The sequence below is a fragment of the Sarcophilus harrisii genome, chromosome 2, assembly GCF_902635505.1.
Source record: "Sarcophilus harrisii chromosome 2, mSarHar1.11, whole genome shotgun sequence".
NCBI lineage: Eukaryota > Metazoa > Chordata > Mammalia > Dasyuromorphia > Dasyuridae > Sarcophilus > Sarcophilus harrisii.
Genome location: NC_045427.1, coordinates 53,356,957 through 53,383,722, shown reverse-complemented (window position 1 = coordinate 53,383,722; position 26,766 = coordinate 53,356,957). Strand labels below are relative to the sequence as shown.

At 37.3% G+C, this 26,766-nt stretch overlaps 1 protein-coding gene across 1 annotated transcript in view; it reads left to right on the top strand.

The window, feature by feature from the left end:
• The window catches only part of LOC100922348 (hepatocyte nuclear factor 4-beta-like), a 72,371-nt gene that overhangs the window by 35,716 nt on the left and 9,889 nt on the right, over positions 1-26,766 (top strand). Inside the window, 2 exon segments of the mRNA XM_023495082.2 lie at positions 11,402-11,557; positions 22,377-22,464. Of these exon segments, the coding sequence (XP_023350850.2) occupies positions 11,402-11,557; positions 22,377-22,464 (244 nt within the window).

Here is a 26,766-nt window from a genome sequence, read left to right as displayed (position 1 = left end):
GTTAAACACCCACATTTTACAGAAGAGAAAGCCCCTTCTTAGAGAAGTAAAGTGATTTGCTCTCTGGGGTATTTGTATATACATACACATATACATACATATACACGTATACACATACACATGTATATATAGATATAGATATATACACGTATACACATACACATGTATATATAGATATAGATATAGATATATATACACACACACACACACACATATATATATATATATATATATATATATACAAATACACACATATATATAAACCTCACAAGGGTATCAGAGTCAAGTTCAGGACTCTTTCTACTCAACCATACTTTAAAGATTAGAAAATGCTTTATATGGGTTGCTCATGTAATTTATTAATGAAACCTGGGAACGAGGGGGACAACTAAGGAATCACAAAATGATAAGCTCCTAGAATTTACGGGCTAGATAGTGAATCATAGCTACAGACAATGACTCTGGTGAAGCTTATGAATATCCCAGCTTGTTTCAAATGTCATCAGCGTCCTTTCTCCCAATCTCCAACCCCTCCAGCAGCACAGAAGAGAAGCCAGAGAAAGGCTGCCCCCCACAAATCATCAGAATCGCCCATGATGAAGTTGGGTTGGGAGAGAGAGGCAGTCAGCCCCTCGGAGAGGGAACCCAGATTTGTAGCCACCTAGCCAGCACCTGGAGCTACTCCCCGAAGTGACCTCCACCAGCAGGGAGGCAATGTACGGCCCTTGGGTCCTCTTGCTACCCACCCCCTCTCCCCATGTCCCTCGGAGAGGTGTGCAAAATGACCAAAACAGGCAGGAGAACCAGACACGGCTGACCTGCCCCATCATGAATAGAGAATCCTGTCTAAGGCAGCTGTCGAAAAAAATAAAAAATAAAAACCAGGCCTCTGGCAGCTGTTTACTAGTTTGGTTTCTTTCCTGAAACCACCATGCATCTCGGCTCAAATGTCACTTTTTTTGAGCTGATCCCCAAGGGAACAGATTCTGCGGGGTCTTTCCCTGTCTTGATTATGGGTGTCAACTCAACTGGCCACAGAGTCATGTTGTTCTTTGTCTGGGGGGTTGTTCCACCGAGGCTGAGGTTGGGGGCGTGGGGGAGTGGAGGTTTGTAAACGGCTCCACACGGTTTGGATGGAAGGATGGAGGCAGGAGTTGCTGGACCTTGCCAAGGACAGACTCTGACCAATAAATCGCTCAGTAGTCGCTGTTGTGAAGTGGGGACAGTGGGTGCCAGGGCACCAAATCACCAAGGTCACCACCAACCAAAGGCATTTTTTTGGAAGTGACAGTGTAACCAGAGACCAAAAACACATGGAATTTCACATTTCCAATAAATCTGTCGATGCTACTTCACAGAAAAGGGCCTGTGGCCTCCAAGTTAAACAGCCAAGTGGGAAGTGAATGAGCCAGCGTAGTCTAATGGAGAGAACACATGGGCCAGGAGGGAAAAGGCCTGGGTTCCAGTCTGAAGCTGAGCTGGGTGACCCAAGGGAAGTGATTTCCTTTCTCTGGGTCTCAGCTTTCTTCACTATAAAATTAGAGAATTAAGTATAAATATGTATGTATATATATATATATATATATATATATATGTAGAGAGAGAAAATTATAAAATTCTCTATAAAATTATAAAATTTATCTTATAAGGTTAATAGTAAAGATATTCGAGGCACATATTAGAAAGGTAAAAGACCCAATGACTAGTGCTTTCTAATTCCAAAAATCATGGGGCAAGAATATTTTCTGGGGAAAATCTTGTAAATATGATAGATAAATATGATAGGTCTATGATAGATCTAGAAAGAATAGGTTTTCTTTTTTGTTTTTTAATGGATTAAAAAAACCAACAATAAAAACCAAGATCAGCTTAACTGTTAATATAAATACAGTAAGGATCAAAACCAAGCGGGAATCAGACCTCCCAGTGCATTTTGGATCGGGGCCCTTTACTGGGCAGTGTTGAACAGCGGCGAGTGTGTGGGCCCCTACATCCAATCATGGCTGTTTATTCACCCTCTGGGAGGCTTCGTGATATGGTAGAATGGGAATTGGCTCTGAAATCAGAGTGCTTGTGTTCAAATTTGATCTCTGACAGAGGAGATCTGTGATTTTAGGCAAATCATAGTCTTCCTGAACATCACTTTCCTTAACTTTAAAACATGGACTTGGTTGGGTGGCCTCTGAAGAGCTCTGATCATCCAGAGCTAAGAAAGTCTTAACCTCTTTAAATGACAATTTCTTCCTCTATAAAATGGAAAAAATCATCTCAGTTGTGCTGCCCACAATGGATTGTTATGTATGATGTCTTGTGAAAGCCTTCAATGTCACAGAAGTGGGAGGCAGGGCAATTATCACCCTCCACTCCTAGAAATTTAGTCTTCCAGGGTATTCAGAATAGGAATAGTAGGATAGTGAATAGGAGACTCAGATTTTACAGACTCATAGAATGACAGAGCTAGATGTCCCCTTAGAAAAGGGAAAGTCACAACTGGGAGGGCCCCTAGGGATTCTCAAAGAGGGGGATTGATTTACTCCAAACCACAAAGGTAGCAAATGACAAAGCTGGAATTCAAACTGAGGTAGTTTGAATTACAGTTTTTCTGTCTGCTGTCATGTGTCATTGTTGCCAGTGCCCTCACCCAGAGAGCTCCCTCCTTCTGATTTGCCTTTTCTGATTTATTGTTGGTTGGGAAACAAATAACTAAAATAACTATGGGTAAGCTAAGAATTAACAGGTTCTCAGTGGGGTTGATACAGCTTTCCTAAAAAGCAAAATGCATGAGCCTGGAGGTGAGCACTTTATGATAATTTGTTCTGGTTACTCAGGGTTTTGGTTTTTGTTTTTTGTGTTTTGCTTTCCTTCTCATTCTCGACTCACTTTTGAATAAAAGGGATTGTCAAGCACCTCCACTTTTTAGATAACAGAGGTGTTGCTATGCTAGACATACATACCTCTCTCTCTCCTTCTCTGTCTCTGTCTCTCTTCTCTCTTTCTCTCCCTCTCTCCCTGTCTCTCTCTCTTCCTCCCTCTCTCTCTTTCTGTCTCTCTGTCTTTCTCTCTCTCTCTCTCTCTCTCTCTCTCTTTGTCTTTATTTCTGTGTGTGTCTGTCTCTGTCTCTCTGTCTCTCTGTCTTCTTGTCTGTCTCTTTCTCTCTGTCTCTGTCTCTTTCTGTCTCTCTATCTCTCTCTCTCTCTCTCTCTCTCTCTCTCTCTCTCTTCTTGTCTCTGTCTCTCTCTCTTTCTGTCTCTCTGTGTGTGTCTGTCTGTCTCTGTCTCTCTCTGTGTGTCTCTGTCTCTCTCTCTGTGTCTCTCTCCTTCCTTCTCTCCCTATCTCCCTCCCTCCCTCCTGGGAGGAGCAAACAAAGCATCTGGAAAGGTGTTGCTAGGATACAAGGGAGTTGAGAAATGAATGGGACTCAGAGCCCGGCTGCCCTGATCCTGAGCAGAGAAGGGACAGGATGAAAGCTGGCAGACACCTGCCAAGGCCGGAGCTGTTCATTAGCCATGGAGCCGTGCTGAAGGGCCCAGCAGCATCACTCCTCTGCGAGTAAACACTGAGCAATAACATGGCGAGAAGGACCCAACTTCTTGTACTTGGCCCTAACAGGCAGAACGAGAAATAACTAGGGCAAGCTGCACAGTGGCCATCCACGGCTCAAAGTAAGACAAACGTTGGGAGATGCCCCAAGTGATAGTGAGATGGTAGGTTTCCCATTACTGAGGGAGAGAATGGATGGTCCTTTGTCAAGTACGCAGAACATTGTACTTAGGGTCAAGAAGACCTGAGTTCAAATGTAGCCTCACACACTGTGTAATGTGACCTAGGCAACTAATTAAGCCTCTGCCTCAGTTTCCCCAGCTGGAGAATGGGATAACAATAGCATCTACCTCCCAAGGCGGTTGTAAGGATAAACTGAAATATAATCTGTGAAGCACTATTTAAATGTTTCTTCTTTTTCTCCTCCTTTTCTTCTTCTTTTTCTCCTCCTACTTCATCTTGTCCTTCCCTGTCTTTCTCCTCCTCCTCTTTTTTTTCTTCATCCTCCTCCTTCTTCCTCTTCTCTTCCTCCTTTTCTTTTTCTTTCTCTTCCTCCTCCTCCTCTTCCTCTTTCTTCTTCTTCATCATCATATTCTTCTTCCTTCTTCTCCTGTTATTGTTTTATAAAAGCTGCCCTCTCTACTCCTTGACTTGAGAAATTGAGAGCAGTTTCTGGTGATTCTAAGAGAACTGGTCAGACTTGCCAGGTAAAAGTTGTGTCGGGCTGGCCAAAGCCCTGGAGCCTGGCAGGAAGGGTGGGGTTTCCTAGGCTTTTGGTGCAGGCTGACAGAGCCTGTACATCCTGAAGGCCCAGCTAATGAATCAGGATGAGTCCCAGTGAGGTCTGAGACTGTTTCTGTCTATTTCTGACATCAACTTGGTCCCAAGTCATCCCTGACAACAGCATGAGTGAACCTGTCTCCAGGACCTTGCATCTGCCATATGTAAAGGTGTATTTGAGTGTCCCAAATTCATTCCTGTCCCTGGCTAATGCATAGAATTCCATCGTCTGAGTTTTATTGCTTAAATCAAGGATTTTCCAGAAACTTGAAGTTAGGAGGTTCCTCAAAGTCTTCTGGTGCAATCCTTTTCTAAGAAGAATTCTCCTCTACAATATCTCTGAGCCGTTATTTCAAGATCTCCAAGGAGGGGGAACCACTACTTTCTGAGCCAACTCATTCCTTTTTTAGTTCTGACCATTAGGATGTTTTCTCTTATACTAATCTGAATCTGCCTCTCTAGCTTCCACCCAATTCTATTTATCAGGACCAAAAAGAACATCTTTTTCTCATTATGATCCTCCAAGTATCTGAAGACAGCTCTTACGTTCTCCTCCTCCTATCATCAACTCATCCAAATATTCTCTTCTTCACCCTAAATGTCCCAAAGTCTTTCACCTCATTCTCAACATGCCATATTTGCCATTCTGATTGGGTACCATTCATTTCTCAATTCCTTTGCATCCTGGCAAACCTTTCCAGGTGCTTTGCTCCCCAAAGGGGAGGGGAGAGAGGAACAATAGAAGGGAGAGAAGGGGAGAGAGAGATAGAGACAGAGAGTGTTTTGGGGTGGCTCCCAGCTTTTCAAATCCCTCCTAAAATGCAATGTCCAAAATTAAAACATAATACCCCAGAGGTGGTCTGAACAGAGAAGAATATAGTGGGACCATTTCCTCTTTAATTTTGGACAGGTTGACAAGGGTTCGTAACTTTTCTGAGTCTTAAACCCCATTGGTAGTCTGATAAAGTCAATGGACCCCCCCTCTCAGAATAGGTTTTAAGATATAGCAGAGAGGATGACATAGGAAACCAATTGTATTGAAATATTGTGTCAAAATATTTTTAAGAGTTCCTAACTCCAGTGAATCTTTGCTTTATGATTTGATACTTATAAAAATGCCAACCTCCCTGAAAAGGAGCCCACCTTATCTGCTTTCAGTCCTTTATGCCTCGCTATGAAGGCACTTTGAACAGGTTTCCGTGGTGTAAAGGTGTTATGAAGATACTTCTGACTAGTCTTCTAAAAGGATGTCGAGTCCAGACACAGTAACCCCTCATAACATGGCAGTATCTACTGCAGACCTCTAAATCAGCTTCTCCATCCTTACTCATCCATTGCTGAATGCTCTTGGAGAGAAAATCATGCAGCCATAGTGGCCGAATGTACAATCTTTTCTCATTTCAACGGGGTCCTCACCATTGCACAACAATTTTTTTTTATTCCTTGACTGGGTCTCTATCACACTCTCCCAACGGCTATTAGAAATATCCTCCTCTCTGCTCACAACTTCTAAACCACTTTCCCTCTCTTTCTTTCAGGAGAGGATATCACTTTCTACTTTCTGAGGAAATAGAACATCTGTCAGTTCTGAACTCCCTCTATTCTCCCAATCCCATCCCTCAAAATGCTTCTTCATTATTCTCATTCTTTTCTTTGCTCCAGATTCTGATAAAGATGGGAGTCTTTTCTTTGCTCAAGGTTAATTACTCTGCTTGTTTCTTTGACCCCCTTCCTTCCTGATGCTTCTAGGAACTCACTCTCTCAATCACTTCCTCTTTTTCACTTTTCTTTAATTTCTCTTTAGTCATCAGATCCTTCCCAATCACCACCAACAACAACAATAAAATGCTCAGGTCAACCTCACACTAAAAATTTAATTTAATTAAAAAAAACCTCAGTTACTATGACCCTCTGTTCTCTCTAACTTAATCAAACTTCCAAGAAAAATTGTCTATTCTTTTCTTACCTCCAATTCACTTTTAAATTCCTTGCAAATCTGGCTTCTGGCCCTACCTCTCAGGTAAAACATCTTCTCTCCTAGGTTACCAATATCTCCTAATTGCTTTAGACCTTTCCTTGGCCCTGTCGACATTTTCTTCATCTTATAGATGAGGAAACTGAGACATAGGATTGCTAAGGGTCACACAGCTTATTAAGTGTCCAAAGCTGGATTTGAACTCATGAAGATGACTCTTCTCCACTTTGGGCCTGGATATTCTCTCCTTCCTTAATTTCTCATAATTCTCCTCCTTGCCTATCTGACCATTCTTTGCTGTTTCATTATCATCTTTTTGACCAGCAAAGTCGGGCAGTTCCTGCCTCTTTTATTCTATACTATCTGTTTTGGCAATCTCATCAACTCAAGTGGACTCAGTTTTCTCTACTTAGATGACTCCCACATCTATAGCTTTCATCTTTTCCGCAAATTCTAATCCCCTACTCTCAGCAGCCTGCTAGATATCTCCATAGGACATGGCCCCCAAAACATCTCAAACTCAACCTGTCCAAAAGAGAAATCATTATATTTCCCTTCAAAAGATAACAGCAACTTATTAGCAGGATAATACACTATGACCAAGTGGGATTTATCCCAGGAATTCAAGGCTGGTTCAATATCAGTAAAATTATTACCATAATTGACTATATCAATAACAAAACCAACACAAATCATATGGTAACTCAATAGATGCAGAAAAAGCTTTTGACAAAATACAGCACCCATTCCTATTTTTTAAAAAAGAGAGCATAGGAATAAAGAGATCTTTCCTTAAAATATAATTCCCTTCAAAATTTTTCACTACTCCAAATTTTGAAATTTCTGCTCACAATTCTACTGTCTTCCCAATTGCTGAGGTTCATAACCTTGGACTCATCCCCAACTCCCAATCAGGTGCCAAATCTGGTCAATCCTCCGTTCACAACAACCATCCACTCACAAAGCCTCTTCAGATGGTCCTATCACTTCCTACTTAATCAAAGCTTCCATCATCATTCTCATGAATCACTGCAGTAGTTTTCTATTGCCTTCTTTACCTCCTGTATCTTTTAACTCCAATTCATCCTGTTTTTATTGTTGGCCAGTCATTTCAACAATGTCCAATTCTTCAGGACCCAATTTCCAGTTTTATTAGCAGAGATCCTGGAATGGTTTGCCGTTGGAGCTCTCTGCGCTATGGTCCCATTTAGCTGCCCTAACTCCTATAGATAACTGCCGAATATGCCTCCCATATAATCGCCTTTACTGGCTTATTTCACGGTGTATCCATCTACATGTTCTCCATCACAATAAAACTGACTGCTATTATACCCCATATACAGTATATCTGGGTATTCCTTGTCTAAAATGTACTCCTATCTCACCTTCCCCTCTTAGATTTCTTAATTTTCTTCAAAGAATCCTTTCTGAGCTTTTTCCTATAGCAGGCCTTTCCTGATTTTCTCAGTTATTGTTACATGGTCCCTTTTGAAATTCCTTTGTATTTACTAACTTGTGTAGATGTTGTATCTCTATCCCTTATCCCAGCCCCAGAAGAGTATAATCTCTTTGAAGGCAGGGGCTAATTTATTTCTGTCTTTGTATCCTCAGTTCCTAGAATACTGTCTGGCCTAGTCAGGCATTAATAAATATTTGTTTAGTTGAATTGAATTGATTCCTAATTCAACTAGCCAATAGGATAAGCTCTAAACACCAGAGTTAGACTTTCAATTCAGTCCACTGAATATTCACCATGTGCCTACAGAATATTTGAAAGGACCTCCTGTAAGTATTGAATGAGATAGAGAGGTAGATAAGGTCCTTACCTTGCTGTTGCTGACATTATTATTCAGAATCCTCTGTCTCTCTGATTCCATTTTGCAGGATTAAAAGCTCATGTTTCTATAACATTTGAAGATTTACAAAATTATTTCTAACCTTTGGGTGGGGGAGCTAGACCAAATATTATCTATCCCTATTTATATTATTATATCATAATTATTATATTATTTATATTTTTATTATTACATTATATTATTAAATACTATATCATATAATTTTTATATATTATATATTAATTTATATTATAATCTAATATATAATAATAAAATAATGTATTATCGTATTATCATAATTATAATATAATAAATTATAAATTTATATTATAATATAAGTAATAAAATTAATATAATATATGTATAATGTATATATATGCATATGTATGTATGTGTATATAATATGTAGTTTTATATATTATATATTAATTATAAATGTATATTATAGATATTTATATTATATTGTATGTATTGTAGATATTTATGTATATTATAGATAATTATATAATACATATCATATGATATACATATTATATAATATGTATCCCTATATAGTATATAGTATAATATAATCCCCATACAGCATATAATATAGTATCCCCATGTAGGGATATAAAAATCCCTATTTATACTCTTTTACTATCCCTACTTTACAGATGAGGAAACTGGTAGAATTACTTGCCCAGAACCATGTTCTTATGCATACACTGCCTCCAGTCCTCTTTTCACTCCATCATGCTATCACCCCTCTCTGACTTTCTCTCTGTGTGTTCAGATCTTGCTCACTCCATGTTCTGGCCCCTAGCTGTCCTGAACCCTAGACTATAGTATCTCAGTTGGGTCAAACCAAGAGCCAAATGCTTAAATATTACTCTCTATGTCCTGACTACCCAGAAAAATTTCCATTCCCTCAAGGCCCTACCCTCAGGTAGAGCGGAGCAATAAACTCCATCATATCTGATGGTAAATAGCAATAACAATTTATTTGTTGAGTGAATTTAATGCTGAAATAGGCACCTTTTGACATAAACACCCAAAGGAATGGCTTTCTAATGGTTGAATTTCACTCAGCACAGTGGGATTGTGATCTTGTGGATCTCCAAAAGAGTCCAAAGCCTAGGACCTTCTCACCCTATAACTCACACAAATGACACCTTCTCTGGTAGTGCTTCAGGTTAGTCCAAGTAATTCCATGTCCAGGTTCAGAAAATGAGTGACATGAAACAGTAGATATATTATTACTATCAGCATGATTTAAAGGAATCAAAATTTGAATCCCAACTCTGAAACTCTGTGTGATCCTGGGTAAATGATTTCATTTCTTAATGAACTGAGTAAGCTGAGATTTACGCCTGTGTAAAATGGAGATAATAATGGTACTCACTGCATCACTGAGGTGCTGAGAGGGAATCATTTTGTGAGCCTTAAATTAGTCATCATTTTACTTTGTTCTTTGCAAGTTCCCTTTGGTACCAACCAAAAGTTGGGAGGTTTGCTATGGTGTACATCTCTGGGTGTACCAACTGTATACACAAGAATATGTAGACTCACAGGAACCCAGTCTGACAATCGTGTCTAGTCAACTCACTAGCAAACACCAACAAATTGGTTATTTGGCAGTGAGGGGATAGAGACCCAAGCTCATTGACATTCCCCCTTGTAGCAGGACCACAAGTTGATTTGGGAGGTCTGCCCGGGGCTTGAGGGGGGCTTGGCTCTGTTCAGCTTGTATGGCTTCCCCAGAGCACAGAGTGGCCAGGCTACTGACCACAAATGAATGGGCTTTCAGAGCCCTTTCAACTAGTAATTGTCTGCTTGTATTACATGGGCTCTGGTCTTCTAGCCAAAGATTAGACACACACAGAGAGAAAAAAGAGACACAGAGAGAGACAGAGAAGGATAGAAACAGAGACAGAGAGATGAATAGACAGGGATAGAAATAGGGACAAAGAGAGAGACAGAGAGAGATGGAAAGGGATAGAGACAAGAGACAAAGAGACACAGAGAGACAGAGAGGGATGGAAACAGAGATAAAAAGACACAGGAATAGAACAGAGGGAGAGAGACAGACAGACAGAGACAGAGACAGAGACAGAGAGACAGAAGCAGAGACAGAGAGACAGAGTCACAGAAACAGAGAGGGAAGAGACAGAGTGATGGAGACAAAGAAACAGAGAGGGAAGAGACAGAGAGTGATGGAGACAAAGAAACAGAGTCAAAGAGACACAGAACAGACATATAAAGAGATACAAAGAGAAACAAAGTAGATACCCAGAAAGACCCAGAAGTTATAAAGTTGTGATTTTTTAGAGTCTTTGAGCCATTCTATCCAGCTCCCACATTTTACAGAATAAAAAACTAAGGCTCAGAGAAAAGCAGTAACTTCATCAAAGTCAGAAGCTATGGGAGGAACTAGGACTCACATCTCCTAACTCCCCAATCTATCCTTGCTCTGTTGTCCTAAACAGTCTTTTCTCATTGCAGCTGGGTTTAGGTCCTGGACCCGATATTGATACGGACAATGTCTGTGTGTCCTTCCTCGGGCGCTACCTGTATAAGTTTTAGCAAAGCATTTGTTCTTCCTTGGTCTCAGTTTTCTTATTTGTAAAATGGAGGATGAGACTAGATAGCCACTTTACATTTATAGGATCTGAGCTGTTAGATGTTAATATCTTGGGCATGAATGTAAGAGAAATAATGTATATAATACATCTACTGAGTAACTTTCAAGTCAGCAGGATGGTGTAAGGGGAGTGTGTGTGTGTGTGGGGGGGGGGGTATTGGGAGTCTCACTTTCCCCAAATGAGGGGGTTGGCCCAGTCCAAAAGTTCTTAAGCTTTTATCCTGTCATGACTCTACTCTGACAGTCTGGGGAAGTCTGAGGACGCCTTTGTAGAATCATACATAATGCATAAAATAAAAAATATGTAGGATTACAAAGGAAATCATTGAAATACAAATACCAAAAAAAAAAAAAAAAAAAAAAAAAAAAAAAAAAAAAAAAAAAAAAAAAAAAAAAAAAAAAAAAAAAAAAAAAAGAAAGAAAGAAAGAAAGAAAAGAAAAAGAAAAAAAGACCATGGGCCCAAATCAAGAACCTGTGATATATATAGATAATCTCTAAGGTTCCATCTTGGCCTGATATGGTTTTGTTCTGATTTTTCCTTTAAAATCAAAACTTGTCCTCCCTTGGCTGGTGCAGGGACTTTGTTAGCTCTAAGCTCCCTCTTCAGGAAAGTCAGCTAAATGACAGTCTTTCTCTTTGCTCCACAGCACTCCTCCATAAACCCTACGAACAGAACCGATGTGACCTCGAAAAAGGTGGCCACCATCAGCGACGTGTGCGAGTCTATGAAGCAGCAGCTATTGATTCTGGTTGAATGGGCCAAATACATCCCAGTGTTCTGGGAGCTCCCACTGGATGACCAGGTAGTGACATTAAGGTTATTAATTTAATATGATTACAACATACTTTCATTCACCTTGTCTCATCTGAGCTCCATCACATCATCCCCCCAGGGGATATCAATTGGGCAGGGATTAGAGAGGAAAAGTTCTAAAGCTTCTCTGAGCCTCAGTTTCTTCATCTGCAAAATGGGAATTATTAGAGCACTTACTTCAGGTTGTTGTGAGATTCAAATGAGATAATATTTGTAAAGTACTTGGTATACAGTCAGTGCTTAGTAAATGTTTGTTCCTTCTTGTGCAGCTTTCCAGTTTCAAGCTAGAGCTGAGGACTGAGAAGAGAGAGGGTTACCTATTAATAGTTAGACTTCAGTTTAATATTCCCCAGGTACCCTAATCCTATGTCCTACACCAAAACAATACTTAAAAAACAAACAAAAATAAAAACAGGACAGCTAGGTGGCAGCAGGCCTGGAATTAGGAATTCTCTTTTTCCTGAGTTCAAATTCAGTTTCAAACACTTACTAGCTATGTGACCCTGAAAAAATCACTTCACTCTGTTTGCCTCCATTTCTTCATCTGTAAAATGAGCTGGAAAAGAAAATGGCAAACCACTCCAATATCTTTGCCAAGAAAACTCCAAATTGAGTCATGAAGAATCAGACATGACTGAACAGAAACAACATAGAAAAAATAAGGACCTAATGATGTTTCTTCTATTAGAGCTAACAAAAAAGGGAAAGGGGCTTACAGAGAAATAGTTGCATAGAGGATGGGAATTACAAAAAGAAAAAAAAAACCGCTAACACAGAGTCTGAAAGTAGTAAAAATGAGCAAACAGTTGCAAAAAGGAGCCATTTCACTGATCAGGTACAAGAGACAGAAGGAAAAACTCTAGAAAAATTCCCAAAGGGGAAAATTCTCTGATACATTTTTCTAGACCACCAGAAATGACAACTATAAGAAGCCCCAGGATGATTGAGAAGACCCACAAAAGAATTAAAAGAAATAAGTGTGAAATGTGTACAGTAACTAAAAGTTTCAAGTTAATAAAATCAAGAAGAGACTTGAATACTTAGAAGAGATGAAATTCCTTTAATAAAAATATTATTACACATATGCAGTGTAAAAACTCCAGAAACAGAAGAAAAAGAACTTAAAAATGAAAAGAAAACATAATTGGAAGAACATATGAAAACTCTATAAACTATGGAAATTGTATAAGATGGGAAGAAGAAATAATAGAATTAAAAGTGTCCTGGCCCGAGGCATAAAATTCTAACTATCAAAACTCAAATCAGATTAAAATGCAATTAGGGAATTAACAAAAAACAATACAATATAATGTTAATTTTCTAAGTCAACATGTAGACCACAGGGATCTATTTCAGTTTGATACTACTGTCCCAGACAAGCAGGAATATCATAGATAAGAAAATAATACAGGAAAATTTCCAAGAAATAATGGTAAAGTTATTCAAAAGTATTGTAAAGAAAGCAAAATTCAAATAATTAGCATTCAGAGGGCATCATCCACAGAGAAAAATCCAAGGTTGAACTCTACAAGAAATGTCATTCTCAATCTTGAATTTTGTACCTACTAACCAAAGGGCCTGGATGGAAAGGATAAGCAAGTAGGTAACAGACATTTCTTAAGTATTTATTGTATGCCAGGTACTGTTCTGAGATCTCAGAATACCTATAGGAGCAAAAAATAAAGATTCTTCCTTCCCTGAAAGAGTTTATACTCTAATGGGCAAAGAGAAGGGACAAGAAAGATAGCAATGGGCTCTAGGTCCTGGTTGCCAGGTAGCCTGATGATAAGCTACAGGAGGATTAAAACTTCTTGAAAATAAGAACAATTTTTCATGTTTTTCTTTGTATCTCTAAGATCTAGCAGAGTCTCCTGCACATAGATGCTTGATAAATATTTGCATTGAAAAAAAAATAAAGTAGAAATCAAAGTAAACTTCAATAGTTTGAAATGAAGTCAAATAAAGAAAACTGGCTAGGATGGATGGAAGAAATCTGTTTGAGGAGACAGGGACCAGATTAGTGTAAGCAAAACAAACCACAGAGACCAAGTGCTCATTTTAAAGAGGTTTTTTGGGTATAGTAATTGACATAAAATAACTTAATGGACAAAAACATAAACATAGCAATTATAACTCTAAACAGGGATGGATTAAACTTTTCCAGAAAAAAAAAGAAGGTAAATGGAGGGGGAGGGAGGAGGACGAGAAATCTGCTGAATAAAAGACAAACATTTAAAACACATATACTACTACTAACTTAAAGTGAATGTCTGGGCAAAATCTACTATTGTTCAGGCAACTCTAAACAGAAAGAAATTGCAGTCATAGATAATTCAAAAGTTGAGACATTTTTTAAAAAAGAAAAGTGGATAATATCAAGATATCTAAGCAGGCAAACTAGATTATATTTGAAGATACCATAGTCAATGAAACTTTAGTATTTAAGTACACATTCAACAATATTGTCAGATTTTTTAAATGTTTTGATCACTTTATGTGATTTTTTTTCTCCTCTTCCTCTTTTTCTATTAAAAAAATCTTTCTAATAAAGAATGCATAACTGATGGGGTTGGAGAAACAGAGAGAAAATTTAGGTGATGTAAATGCAAAAGATATAAATAACATTTTAAATATATATGCAATCAATAGCCTACCTTCTAAATTCTTAAAGTAAAAGCTAGTCAAATTGCAAAAAGATATTGATGGCAACATAATAATTCTAGGAAACTTTAACATTCTTTTTTTCAACTGGATAAATCTAACAAAAAGATTTCTTGGCAAAGACACTGGAGTGGTTTGCCATTTTACAACTCATTTTACAGATGAAAAAACTGAGGCAAACAGGATTAAGTGACTTGCCCAGGGTCACAGCCAATAAGATGAACAGAATGATAGGTCAATAATATTTTAAGACTATTGGTGATTTGTAAATTAGCACATTATACATAATATTTATTAGAATCAGAGGATGGGGGCAGTTAGGTGGTACAGTGGGTAGAGCACTAGCCCTGAAGTCAGGAAGACCTGAGTTCAAATCTGGTCTCAGACACTTAATACTTCCTAGCTGTGTGACTCTGGGCAACTCACAACTCCAATTGCCTCAACAACAACAACAAAATAATAATAATAATCAGAGGATAACTTTACAAAAATTGATGATGCATTAAGGCATACAGAAACAAAAAAGATGGGCAGCTATTTGGTGTAGTGGATAGAGCATCAGCCCTGAAGTCAGGAGAACCTGAGTTTAAATATGACCTCAGACATTTAACACTTCCTGGTTGTGTGACCCTGGGCAAGTCACTTTACCCCAATTGCCCCAGCAAAAAGGAAAAAGAAATTAAAAAGTGAACGTTTACAATAAAAATATATGCTTTTCAAATAAAAAGGCATCATAAAAATTATAATTAATAAAGAAAAGAAAAAGAGTCTAAGTGATAGCATATTAAACAATGAATGGGTCAGAGAATAAAACATAGAAAAAATGATTATTCTATAAAGAATGGAAAAAAGGAACTATACCAAAATTCATGGGATGTCCAAAAACGGACTGCAAAGCAGTCCTTAGAAGAAAATCTAAAAATATTTATATTAGTAAAATGGAAAATTGGAGGAATGAGGAGGCAACTTTAAGAAAATAGGAAATCGAGAAAATAAACCCAAAACATATATAAAATAAGAAATCTCAAAAATTAGAGGAAATAGATAAAATTAAAAATAAAAAGATCATGAACTGATATGAAAACAAACTATTATGGGTTATACTAACAAATCCAATAATTATGATAAAATATTTATTTTGTTAAAGATCAAATTATCAGAAAAAAATAAACAAGGTAAACAATGAGAAAGGAACTTTTAAAAATGACTATCAGAAACTACTCTGCATAATTCTGTGCATTTAAAGGGAAAATATAGATAAACATCCACAAAATTATAAAATTCTCCAATTAACATGCAAAAGCTAGAGATCTTGACCTCAGAACATCCTAGAGGTTGCTTCAGATAGATTTATCAAGCATTTAAATAGCAATAAATAGCCATGCTACAAAAATTATTCTCAATAATTGAGAAAAGCATTCTATCAAATGCCTTTAATGACACGAATATGTCCTAGAGATGCTAGATAGGTGAGTAGCCTACAGTCAAGAAAACCTGATTTCAAATGCAGTCTTTGATACTTCTTAGCTCTGTGACCCTGAGCAAGTCATTTGACCCTGTTTGCCCCAGTTTCCTCATCTGAAAATGAACTGGAGAAGGAAATGGCAAACCACGTCAGTATCTCTGCCAAGAAAAACCCAAATGCGCTCACAAAAAGTCAGCAGGATTGAAAGCAATCAGCAACAGAAATTCTCTCTGGTTCTTTGATATCATGAAAAGTTCTATGATGGATGTACAGTTCCAGGTACCATGCTAATCACTGGGGATACAAAAAGAGGCAAAAGGCAGTCTCAGGCCTCAAGGAACTTATGGGGGAGACAACATGCAAACATATATACAGGATACAAGATATATATTGGATAAATGGAAAATTATCAATAGAGTGAATGGCTAGGCAAAATCTATTATCCTTCAGGCAACTCTAAACAAAAACAAAAAAAGAAAAGAAAAGCATGAGAATTAAGAGAGGTAGGGAAAGGCTGCAATGAAAGATAGGATTTTCCTGGGTCTTGAACAAAGTCAGGAAAGCCAAGAATTGGACAAGAAGAGGGAGAGCATTCTAGACATTGAGAACAACTAGAGACAATACTTGGAGCAGAGACATGGTTTTTTTAAAGAAAAAATCAAAGAAATCAGTAAAAAGATGAGGGGATGGGAATGGAAAGGAAGTGAAATGTGTGTGTGTGTGTGTGTGTGTGTGTGTGTGTGTGAGATGTGTAAAAAGATCAAAAAGGGAGAGCATCCAAAAAGTTATCAAACTGTGCATACCCTTTGATCCAGCAGTGTTACTACTGGGATTATATCCCAAAGAGATTATAAAGAAGGGAAAGGGACCTGTATGTGCATGAATGTTTGTGGCAGCCCTTTTTGTAGTGGCTAGAAACTGGAAACTGAATGGATGTCCATCAGTTGGAGAATGGCTGAATAAATTGTGGTATATGAAAATTATGGAATATTACTGTTCTGTAAGAAATGACCAACAGGATGATTTCAGAAAGGCCTGGAGAGACTTACACGAACTGATGCTAAGTGAAATGAGCAGGACCAGGAGATCATTATATACTTCAACAACAATACTAGATGATGACCAGTCCTGATGGATCAGGCCATCCTCAGCAACGAGATCAACCAAATCATTTCTAATGGAGCAGTAATGAACTGAACTAGCTATACCCAGAAAAAGAACTCTGGGAGATGACTAAAACCATTACATTGAATTCCAGTCCCTATATTTATGCACACCTGCATCTTTGATTTCCTTCACAAGCTAATTGTACAATAATTCAGAGTCTGATTCTTTTTGTACAGCAAAATAATGTTTTGGTCATGTATACTTATTGTGTATCTAAGTTATATTTTAATATATTTAACATCTACTGGTCATCCTGCCATTTAGGGAGGGGTGGGGGGTAAGAGGTGAAAAATTGGAACAAGAGGTTTGGCAATTGTTAATGCTGTAAAGTTACCCATGTATATATCCTGTAAATTAAAGGCTATTAAATAAAAAAAAAAAAAAAAAAAAGATTGAGACAGATAATAGTGGACAAATGGAGAGTTATGGGTAGGCAATATCTAATATTTGAAGAAGTTAGGACAGGTTAAGTAGAAGGAAAAAAGTCTTACATAGTGCTATAATTTAAATAATAAATCAAAATAAAAAAAAAAAAAGGGAGAGCATCTTATGAAAGACCTGAACAAAAAACAATATTTTGTATTTGATCCTAAATGTGATAGAGAGCCACTTTATGGAGACATGGTTAGTCTTGCTTTAGGAAGATCAGTTTGACAGCTGAGTGGCAGGGAGACATCAATAAGCTATTTATTGCACCATAAGTGAAGTGATGGGGGCCTACACCAGAGTGGCAACAATGTCAGAGTAGAGAAGGGGCAGATGAATATAGTAAAATTGACAATTTGGATAAAGAGAGGGTAAGGTATGATGGTACCTGATTGTAAGGAATGACAAATACAAAGGTGTGTAGATGACAAACAGAAGTCACTCATAGAATCAGTGAGAAAGCCAATCAAGATGATTATTAACTTTAGCAAAGGAAAATAATATGAAATAAGTCTATAAAAATCAGAATTTTCTATTCACTACTAACAAAACTTAGGAGAAAAATGATAGAAAGAGTTATAACATTCAAAACAACCACATAAAAATATCTGAATTACAACTACTGAGACACACATAGTTCTTATGAAAATTCAACCATAAATCATCCTTTACAACAATAAAGGAAGACAAATAATTGGAGTCATTGTTTGTGGTTGGACTGTGTCAATATAATAAAAAAATAATAATATTTGAATTACTTTATGGGTTCAGTGATTGGCCAATTAAATTCCAAGGAGTTACTTTGTAGAACTAAACTAAATAATAAAGTTCATGAAGAAAGTGCAAAAAAAAGATGTTGGGTTTTAAGAGAAATAATGGAAAAATATGGATTTAAGGGACATCATCATCATCATCATAACCAACATTTATACAGTGCTTATCATGGACCAGACACTGTGCTAAGAATTACACAATTATTCTTTTCATCTGATCCTCATAAAAACGCTGGGTCATAAGAGAGAGTATACAGCACAAATGTTATGTTTGGATGGATCTGTAAAGATAGTTGGTCCTTTAAGAGGAACTTTAGAATCATTTTCTTCAAAAATCCATTGCCAATTATGTAATAGCCAAACAGATGCTCTACTTTACCACATTGAAAGCATTGACGAAGAATTCAAGGAAAAAGCATGATGATAGTAAAGACTAAAGGTTCTTTTTTTTTTTTTTTCCAGAGGATATTATGCTCATTGCACCAAGCTTGGGATAGTAGAAAGCTTTCTGGTACATATCTATAATCCTTTAAAACAGTTTAATCTGACTACCTCTACAGTAGATTATAACTGGATGAAAAATGTTTCCAATAAAATATTTTAATCTTTCTTTAAAAAAAAAAAAAAAAGAAAGAAAGCATTGACGATTCTCTCTGGAAGTCCCTTGCCGAAAGGAAGCCTGTCTTCTGATGTTCAGATCTTGAGAAGTCTATATCCTAGCCTGGGTATAAAAGGTATTTGTGCTTACTGTGGCACAGCGTCTTATGATCCCATCTAAAGGAGCATCCTAGTATAATTCTTCTACAAACCTCAGCAGCATTTTCTCTAGCAAGTTGTCTTATCATAATTTCTGTTGCTTGCATTTTCACCAATAGTTCATATGACAGCTGTTTGCAGACATCCCATAAAATCAGCAAAGGGTTCTTTTGGACCTTGTGCTATTTTCATGAAGGCTTCTCCTCTATCTTGTTTTCCTAGGAGGAAGCCCCATGCTTTGATAGCAGTGGAAGCAATTTGCTCACATGCTGTTATAGAGAAATTAATCTGTGTAAAGTGTCTACATAAAGACCTAAACCTGCTAGTTGATCAGAGGTGACTGATATAGTAACTCCAGTTTGCCTATTTCATTGGGCTTGTGTTCTACAGAGTGCACTATACTCAGAAAGCCACAATAAGTTTTGTCCAGGTTCTAAACATGTCCTAGCTATAGATTTTCAATCATTATGGGTTAAAACTTTAAAAGCCAAATTCTCTAATATCATCTTAACATAAGACGATGTAGATCCATAAAGAGTGCAAGCCTTTTTCAGATCTTTGATAATTTTTAGATTAAACGGAGTGTTTTCTTTTTTTTGTTTTGACCTGAAGAGTCATATTCTTAATTACAAGATACTATTCTTAAATCAGATGTATCTTGCCCTTCCTCTTTAGCTTTAATTAGTGCCTTTTGTAATTGTGTCATGGGGAGGTGGACAAAGCTGTTGCATGGGTGGTGCTGATTGTGTAACTGCCCCTTGCATTCCTCCTCCTCCCTCCACCCATGAAGGGGAAATTGAGGGGGATGGGTTATGAGATGGGAAATACCCTAATGGCTCCTGCTGTGAAGCACCACACTCCTTAATTTCATCAGCACTGTACTTAATTTCTTTCTTATCTAATTCTTTATGCTTTTCAGCTGCTTTGTCAGTACCATCCCCTTCCTGCTCTTTCTCCTTTTTCCTTATTCTAATACCTATGTAATTACTCAAAGCCAATTGTATTATATTGTCTATATAGAATGTTTCTTCAGAAATTAAATCAGGACCATTATCACCGAAATATTCAATTAGTTCCCACATAATCTCTAATTTTTCTTCCTCAGATAACCAAGGAGATGTGTATTCTAATGTATCTAAGAGTCCAGTGATCTGCTCCCAAGTTACAATTAAACTTTGCCATTTTATTAACCTAACTATGCTTTCTACACACTTCCCTTTATATGGGGAAGGTTCTTTTCTTAATATTTGCCCCATTTTAGTTGAAACACTAGTTTAGCCCTTACCAAAGTTTCCTGCTTTTCTATTTTTGTACTCAACCTATTTCCGGGTCACAGGGACTTCTCCACTTAACTCCTGATCGTGTCAGTTGAACTGCTGAGTGTAAATCCTTATGTCCACGTTCAGGCGCCAAAATGTAAAGTTCAGACTAGCTTTTTGGACAGCCTTGGAACCAGCCTTGGTCTCAGCAGAATAATCACCACAAGAATAGTCAGGAATAAAGTCCAAAGTCTTTATTGTCTCCTTCAGTCTCCCAGTCTGAACCAGTCTGCTCCACAGTCTCTTCCAGCAGTCTGACTCATAGTCTGACTGACTGTCCCCAGTTTCTTCCATCAGTCTGCCAGTCTGCCAATCTCCCCCATAGTACAGGAGGCAAGAGAGCCACCACGAGGATAATCCAAGATAGATTGTAGAACTATTATCTCACCATGTAAACTAGAGAACCATTGTCTCATCAATTCCACTGAGTTAACACCTTGTTTCAAGTGTACTTCTCCACATAAGTTCTATCATCACCCGCATTTTACAGATGGATAAACTGAGGCAAACAGAGCTGAAATGATTTGCCAGCAAGCATCTGAGGTTACATTTGAACCAGGTCTTTCTGACTCCAGACCTGATGCTCACTACCTGGTTGCCAAGAAAAAGACTTGTGTGAACTGATATGGAATAGAGAAAATAGAACCAATAGAATAATATGCATGAAGTCTATAATAATGTCAATAAAAGCAACAGGAATATGCTACCAAACTCAAATTTAATAGAGATGAATCAACAAACATTTAGTAAGTGCTTACTGCATGCTAAAATTGTTCCAAGTCCTGGATACCATTAAATAATCATTTTAATTGTTCTATCTTAGTCTCAGAGAAAAGGTGATGAAACACACTTAATGCCTCTAAAAGGAGAGAATGAATCATGTAGATGTACAGGGTGTGCCAATGCTATGACTACTTTTTCTTGAGTTTTATTTGATTCTTTTCTATTTCTTTAGAGGATTGAATGTGGCTGAAGGAAGACAGGTAATACAGGAAAATGATTATTGTTTTTTGCCCTTTGTTCTCAAAGAGAACCATTATATTAGGAAGGTGATGCCATGACTTGCCAATGAAGTAGATTTAAATATCTAAAACAAAAGACAAAGAAAAAACCTTCTTCTTTTTTAGAAACTAAAAAAAAACTACTGTACAATTATATTTGGATTCTGGTCCTAGTCCTGCCCTGAATTATGTGATCTTAAACAAGTCAAGTGCCCTAAGTTGTTTTTTTCACCTATAAAATGAAAGGGCTGTTTTTGTTGTGGCAAGGAACTGGAGGAGTGGATGCCCAACAGTTGGGGAATGGCTGAATAAGTTATGATATATGAATGGAATGGAATATTATTATTCTATGAGAAATGATAAGCAGGCTTATTGTAGAAAAGTCTGGAAATACATTAAACTAATGCTAAGTGAAGTGAGCAGAACGAAGAAAACACTGTATACAGTAACAGCAAGAGTATGTAATGATTAGCTGTGATGGACTTGGCTCTTTCAACAATGAGGTGATTTAAAGCAATATATTTGAGATGGAAAATGCCATCCATATTCAGAGAGAGAACTTGGAGACCGAATATAGATCAAAACATAGTATTTTACTTTTTGTTATTGCTGTTTGTTTTCTTGGGGTTTTTTTTTCCCCCATGGGTTTTTTTTCCCCTTTTGATTTAATTTTTCTTGTACAATATGAAAAATATGAAAATATGTTTAGAAGAACTGAACGTTTAACCTATAATGGATTGCTTGGTATCATAGGGAGGGAGGAGCCAGGAGAAGATGGGGAAAAATTTGTAACACAAGGTTGTGCAAAGGTGAATATTGAAAACTATCTTTTTATTTGAAAAATAAAATACTATTTAAAAATTTTTAATGAAAGGGCTGACTGGACAGCTCATTCCAACTCATTCCAAGCTCATTCCAAGAAATCCTTAGCCTTCAGGCTAAAGGAAAGTCAGCATGATTCAGAAGGGAGAAAAAATGGGAAGAGCCTCTTAGTTTTTAGTACTGGTCCTGACTAGACCTGTATGAAATGAATGTTACCTCCTTTCTCTGGGCCTGAGATTCCTATAAAATGAAAGCAGATTAATTAACATTCTAAAACTGATTAAAAAGTTAAAATTCAATTGAATTAGTGAATTTATTTTTTTAATCTTTCCTCTCAGCTAAAGGATTGGTCTAAATCTCAAAGATCTCTTCTTCCAATATATAATCAATTCTTTTCTTTGTCATATGTGACTTGCAGGTGGCATTGTTGAGAGCCCATGCTGGGGAACACCTTCTTCTTGGAGTTGCCAAACGATCTATTCCCTTTACGGATTTTCTACTTTTAGGTAAAAAACAAAAATTAAACATTTCAGAATTCCCTTTTCTTGCTCTGCTTGAACTTCCACTGTACACCCTTTACTGGCATTAAGTAAAATCATCACTTCCAGCACTGAAATGAGAGGTAATTAGGCTAGCCATGGATCTGTAGTTAGGAGGAGCCAGTCGATAAGATCAATGTTATAGAATAGCTGGGATAAGCTACTTGGAGGAAAGATGATACCCAAATTGCGCTTTGATGGATGGAAAGCACATTCAATTTGAAAGACAAAAGGGAATAAGGTATTTCTGAGTGAAGTAATCAAAGATACAGAGGCAAATATGTGGGGGGAAGAGAGAGAGAGTCACAGAATCTCAGAATCTTAAATTTGGAAGGAACTGCAATCCAACCCATACCCCAAATGAGAACCCCTACTACAAATATATTTGGCAAGTGGTCATTTAGTTTCTACTTGAAGAACCCAAGGAAGGAAGAACGCATTACCGTCCTGAAGCAGCCCATTCCATTTTTGGACAGCTCTAATTGCTAGGACGTTTTCCCTGACATCAAACCTAATTTATCTCTTTGTAACTTATACCCAGGGCTCTAGCTTCCTCTCTTTAGAGTTGAACAGAACACATCAATTCCCTCTTCCATATAGTAGCCATTCAGATACATGAAGGCAGCTCTCATTGCTCTCCTAAATCTCTTTTTCACTAAATATACATCATAGGATTATAGTTCCAAAGCTGGAAAGGACCTTAAAGGTAAACTAGTCTAACCTCCTTCTTGTACATATGAAGAAACTAAGGTTCCAAGAGTTAAGTGACCTGTTAAAGATCACACAAGTACCAAGGAGCAGACTCGGGCTCAAACACAAGTCCAAATTCAGTGACATCTGCCTTATATTTTGCTGTCTGCCTATATCCACAGTTTCTTCAGTCTTCATATGATATAGACTCAAGGCTCTCCATCAGCTTTGTTACCTACCTTTAAATAGTCTCCAGTTTACCAATATCCTTTATAAACTACAATGACCAGAATTGAACACAATATTCCAGCTGCGGACTGACTAGGGCAAAAAGGGTCATCTCCTTATTCTTTAAAACTATCTAACACTGCATTAACTTTTTGGACTAACTTACTTTTGATTCATAGTAAATTCACAAACCACTAAGACCCCCGATCTTCTTCAAACTGTTGTCTAATCATGCTTTTCCTCATGATTTCTTTGAACCAGGTATAAGATTTTTAAATATCTTCAATCTATGTATAATTCTCTTTCATTCATTTCATAAAGCAGTACATTATGCTGCCTTTAAGGAAAACAGGATAGTATGAAAAGAACCCTAGATTTGTTGTCAAAAGACACAGTATGGGCCTGAATAGGCAAGTCACTTCCTCTAATCCCAAGTTTCTTCCTTTAAAGGAGAAGGGGATAGTTTACATCTGGGTCTCATACTGTTTGATTGGAATATATTTCTCCTTATCTCCAGCTCTCAGAATTAAGTAGATCATCTAAAAAGAAAGCTAGGAGGTTGTAATAGACCGCAAGCTCAAGAAAAATCAGTGGGTGATACAAAAGCTACTGTGTTCTTAGTGTGCAGCAAGCAAAGCAGCAACCAGCGGCTGAACTAGGGAGGTTTTACTCTATTTTCTACAAATAGAGTACTGAGCGTCATTCTGGACTCAGTATTTCGGAAAGAGTCACAGAAGCCAAAATCTTAGTCTTGGAAAGGACCACAATTCAACCCATATCCAAATGAGAACTCTTACTGCCCTGAGAAGATTAATAGGGAGGGTGAAGAGCCTTAACATCATACCTTAAGAAATTGAAAGAAAAGGGGAAATTTTAGCTGAAAAAAGGAAACATTTAAGGGAGGCCATAATAGTAGCATGGTAGCAATAGCACTGGTAACCTGGGTTCAAAACCTTTCTCTGATGCTGACTACATTAGGTTAATAAATTAACCTCCCTGCGTCTCTATTTCCTCATCAAAAAATGGAGGGTTGGATTTTATAATTTCCAAGTTTCCTTCCAGCTCTAGCATTATGATTCTTTAATCATCTCCAAGTATTTGATAGATTCCTTTAGAAGAGAAATTTGCTTTTATTGACCCCAAATGTGGAGAAAGGAGCTCTGGTGGGAATGAGTGGAAGCAGTGAAAAGATAACAAAACTTGATCTAAAACTTATTATTGCAATGCAAAAGTGGAGTAACCTGTCCCAGGAGGGGAAGGGCCCCCACCTAACTTGGAATTCTTTGTGACATATAAAAAGTTCAAAAGACATAGTTTCTGGGTAATTAATTACTTTATTAATCATGCTGGCATATAATTAATAAAAGGGGTCAAAGACCCCCTTAGAGAATGCATTCAATACTTATATGCCCTTGAAGAATGGGTGGCAATCAGCTCTAGTTACTTTACAATTAATGAGATAATGAATATTATCATGAGATGTGGGTTAATCTGATCACTCAACTCACTCTTGGACAAACAGATCTATCTATACATATATCATCTCCTCTAAGGTCATCTAGACCAAGGCTTCTTAAACTTTTTCCACTCAAGACACCTTTTCACCAGAAAAAAAATTTTAGACAAGTACATAGGTATTTAAAATAGGTATACTAATCAAACATTTACTGATAATTATATTTTTGTGATCCTCACATTCAGTGATGATGCACAGTTTAAAAAGTTTTGATCTAGACACAAGAGAGAATCCACATTTTCCCAGACCTGTCTGAGTAAAACACAATGGGCCAGAATCGATCAATTCACTTAAAGTAAAATTTCTTTTCCTTTTGAACAGATAAGAGTTTTCCCTCTCATTATCAGCTATGCACTTCAAAGACTGCCTGAATAACCTACAGGGCCAGATTTCTGAATGAGGAAGTAGAAAGGGGCAGGGAGAAAGGGAGGAGGAAGAAATCTTCATTCTAATTCAATAATTGTTATTGATATAAGAAAGAAAGAATCATTTTTCTCACCTTCATGCAAAGACTGGATGACCACTTGTTGAGTATACTATAAAGGGATTCTTCTTCAAGAGGGTTATGAAAATATGATTATCAGCAAATATTGGATATGAATATGAACACTGAGGTTCTTCCAACCCAGATATTTTTTGATTCTTTAAGAATTCTTAATCATCCTTCAGATGTTAAATATTCTATGAAGTCTTCCTGCTCTTCCCTCTCTTTTCTCAAATGACCTTGTATTTATTGATCTGTGCATATATTGTATATATGGTATACATTGAAAGTGCAAAGACCAACAACAATCCATAGGCATTATACTTTGAGAGGCTTTGTACCAAAGGGAAACTGCATTGTAATATGCAACATGACAGAATCATAGATATTTAAGTGTATATAATATATACAAAGATAATTAAATACGATGTATACAAAAGTGTTTGTTTTTTCAAGGATGGCATAAAAGCACTACAAAGTGAATAAGGAAACTCCTCATGTTATAAAAAGTGGCATTTGAACTAACATGTGAAAGGATCTAGGGATTTTAAAAGGCAGAATACAGACAATGCTAAAACAAAGGTAGGAGGCAGAATACTATATATGGAGAATAACAATTAGACCATGTGAGCTGGACCACAAATACATGAGATAGAATAATGTCAAATTAACCTAGAAAGTCTGAAGCCAGATGAGGAAAAGCTTTAAATACCAATCACAAGAAAAAATATTTTGTCTTGCAGACAAGAAACAGCTTTTGAAGCTTCTTGAGGAGGGGAGGGACGTGCTCAGATCCATGATATCCATTTGGTAACTTTGAGGATGATGGATTTAATGGGGAGGGATTGGAGGAAGGGAATTCGGTTAGGGGGTTATGGTGATAGTTCAGTCTAGAAGTAATGAGGGGCCAAACCAGAAAGGTTACTGTAAGAGCAGAGAGGGGACATTGTGGGAGTGAGATAGAATCCTGGGGCTTCAGAGCAAAGTCCATTCTAACGCTAAGGATCCAACTCTTGGCCCAATCTGTTAACAGCTGCCTACTACTGTGTTCCCGTGTAGAAGAAGGCATTTACAAAAAACCAACAACATGGCATTTACTTAATAAATGAGCCAGTCCCAGAAGCTTTAAGAAATTTTCTTGACTTTTGGTGCTGAATTGAGTTGGATAGAACAAGGAAGGGAAAAGGATAGACTGAAGTTAGAGAAAAATAAAACCTCTAACAATTCACCAAATTTCATCAGATTAGCTGAGCATATCCTAGAGCACCACCTACTGTCAGGAAGAGTTATTGTATTGTACTAGTTGAGTTGTCTACAAATCAATAAACACTTATTTAGCACCTACTGTATG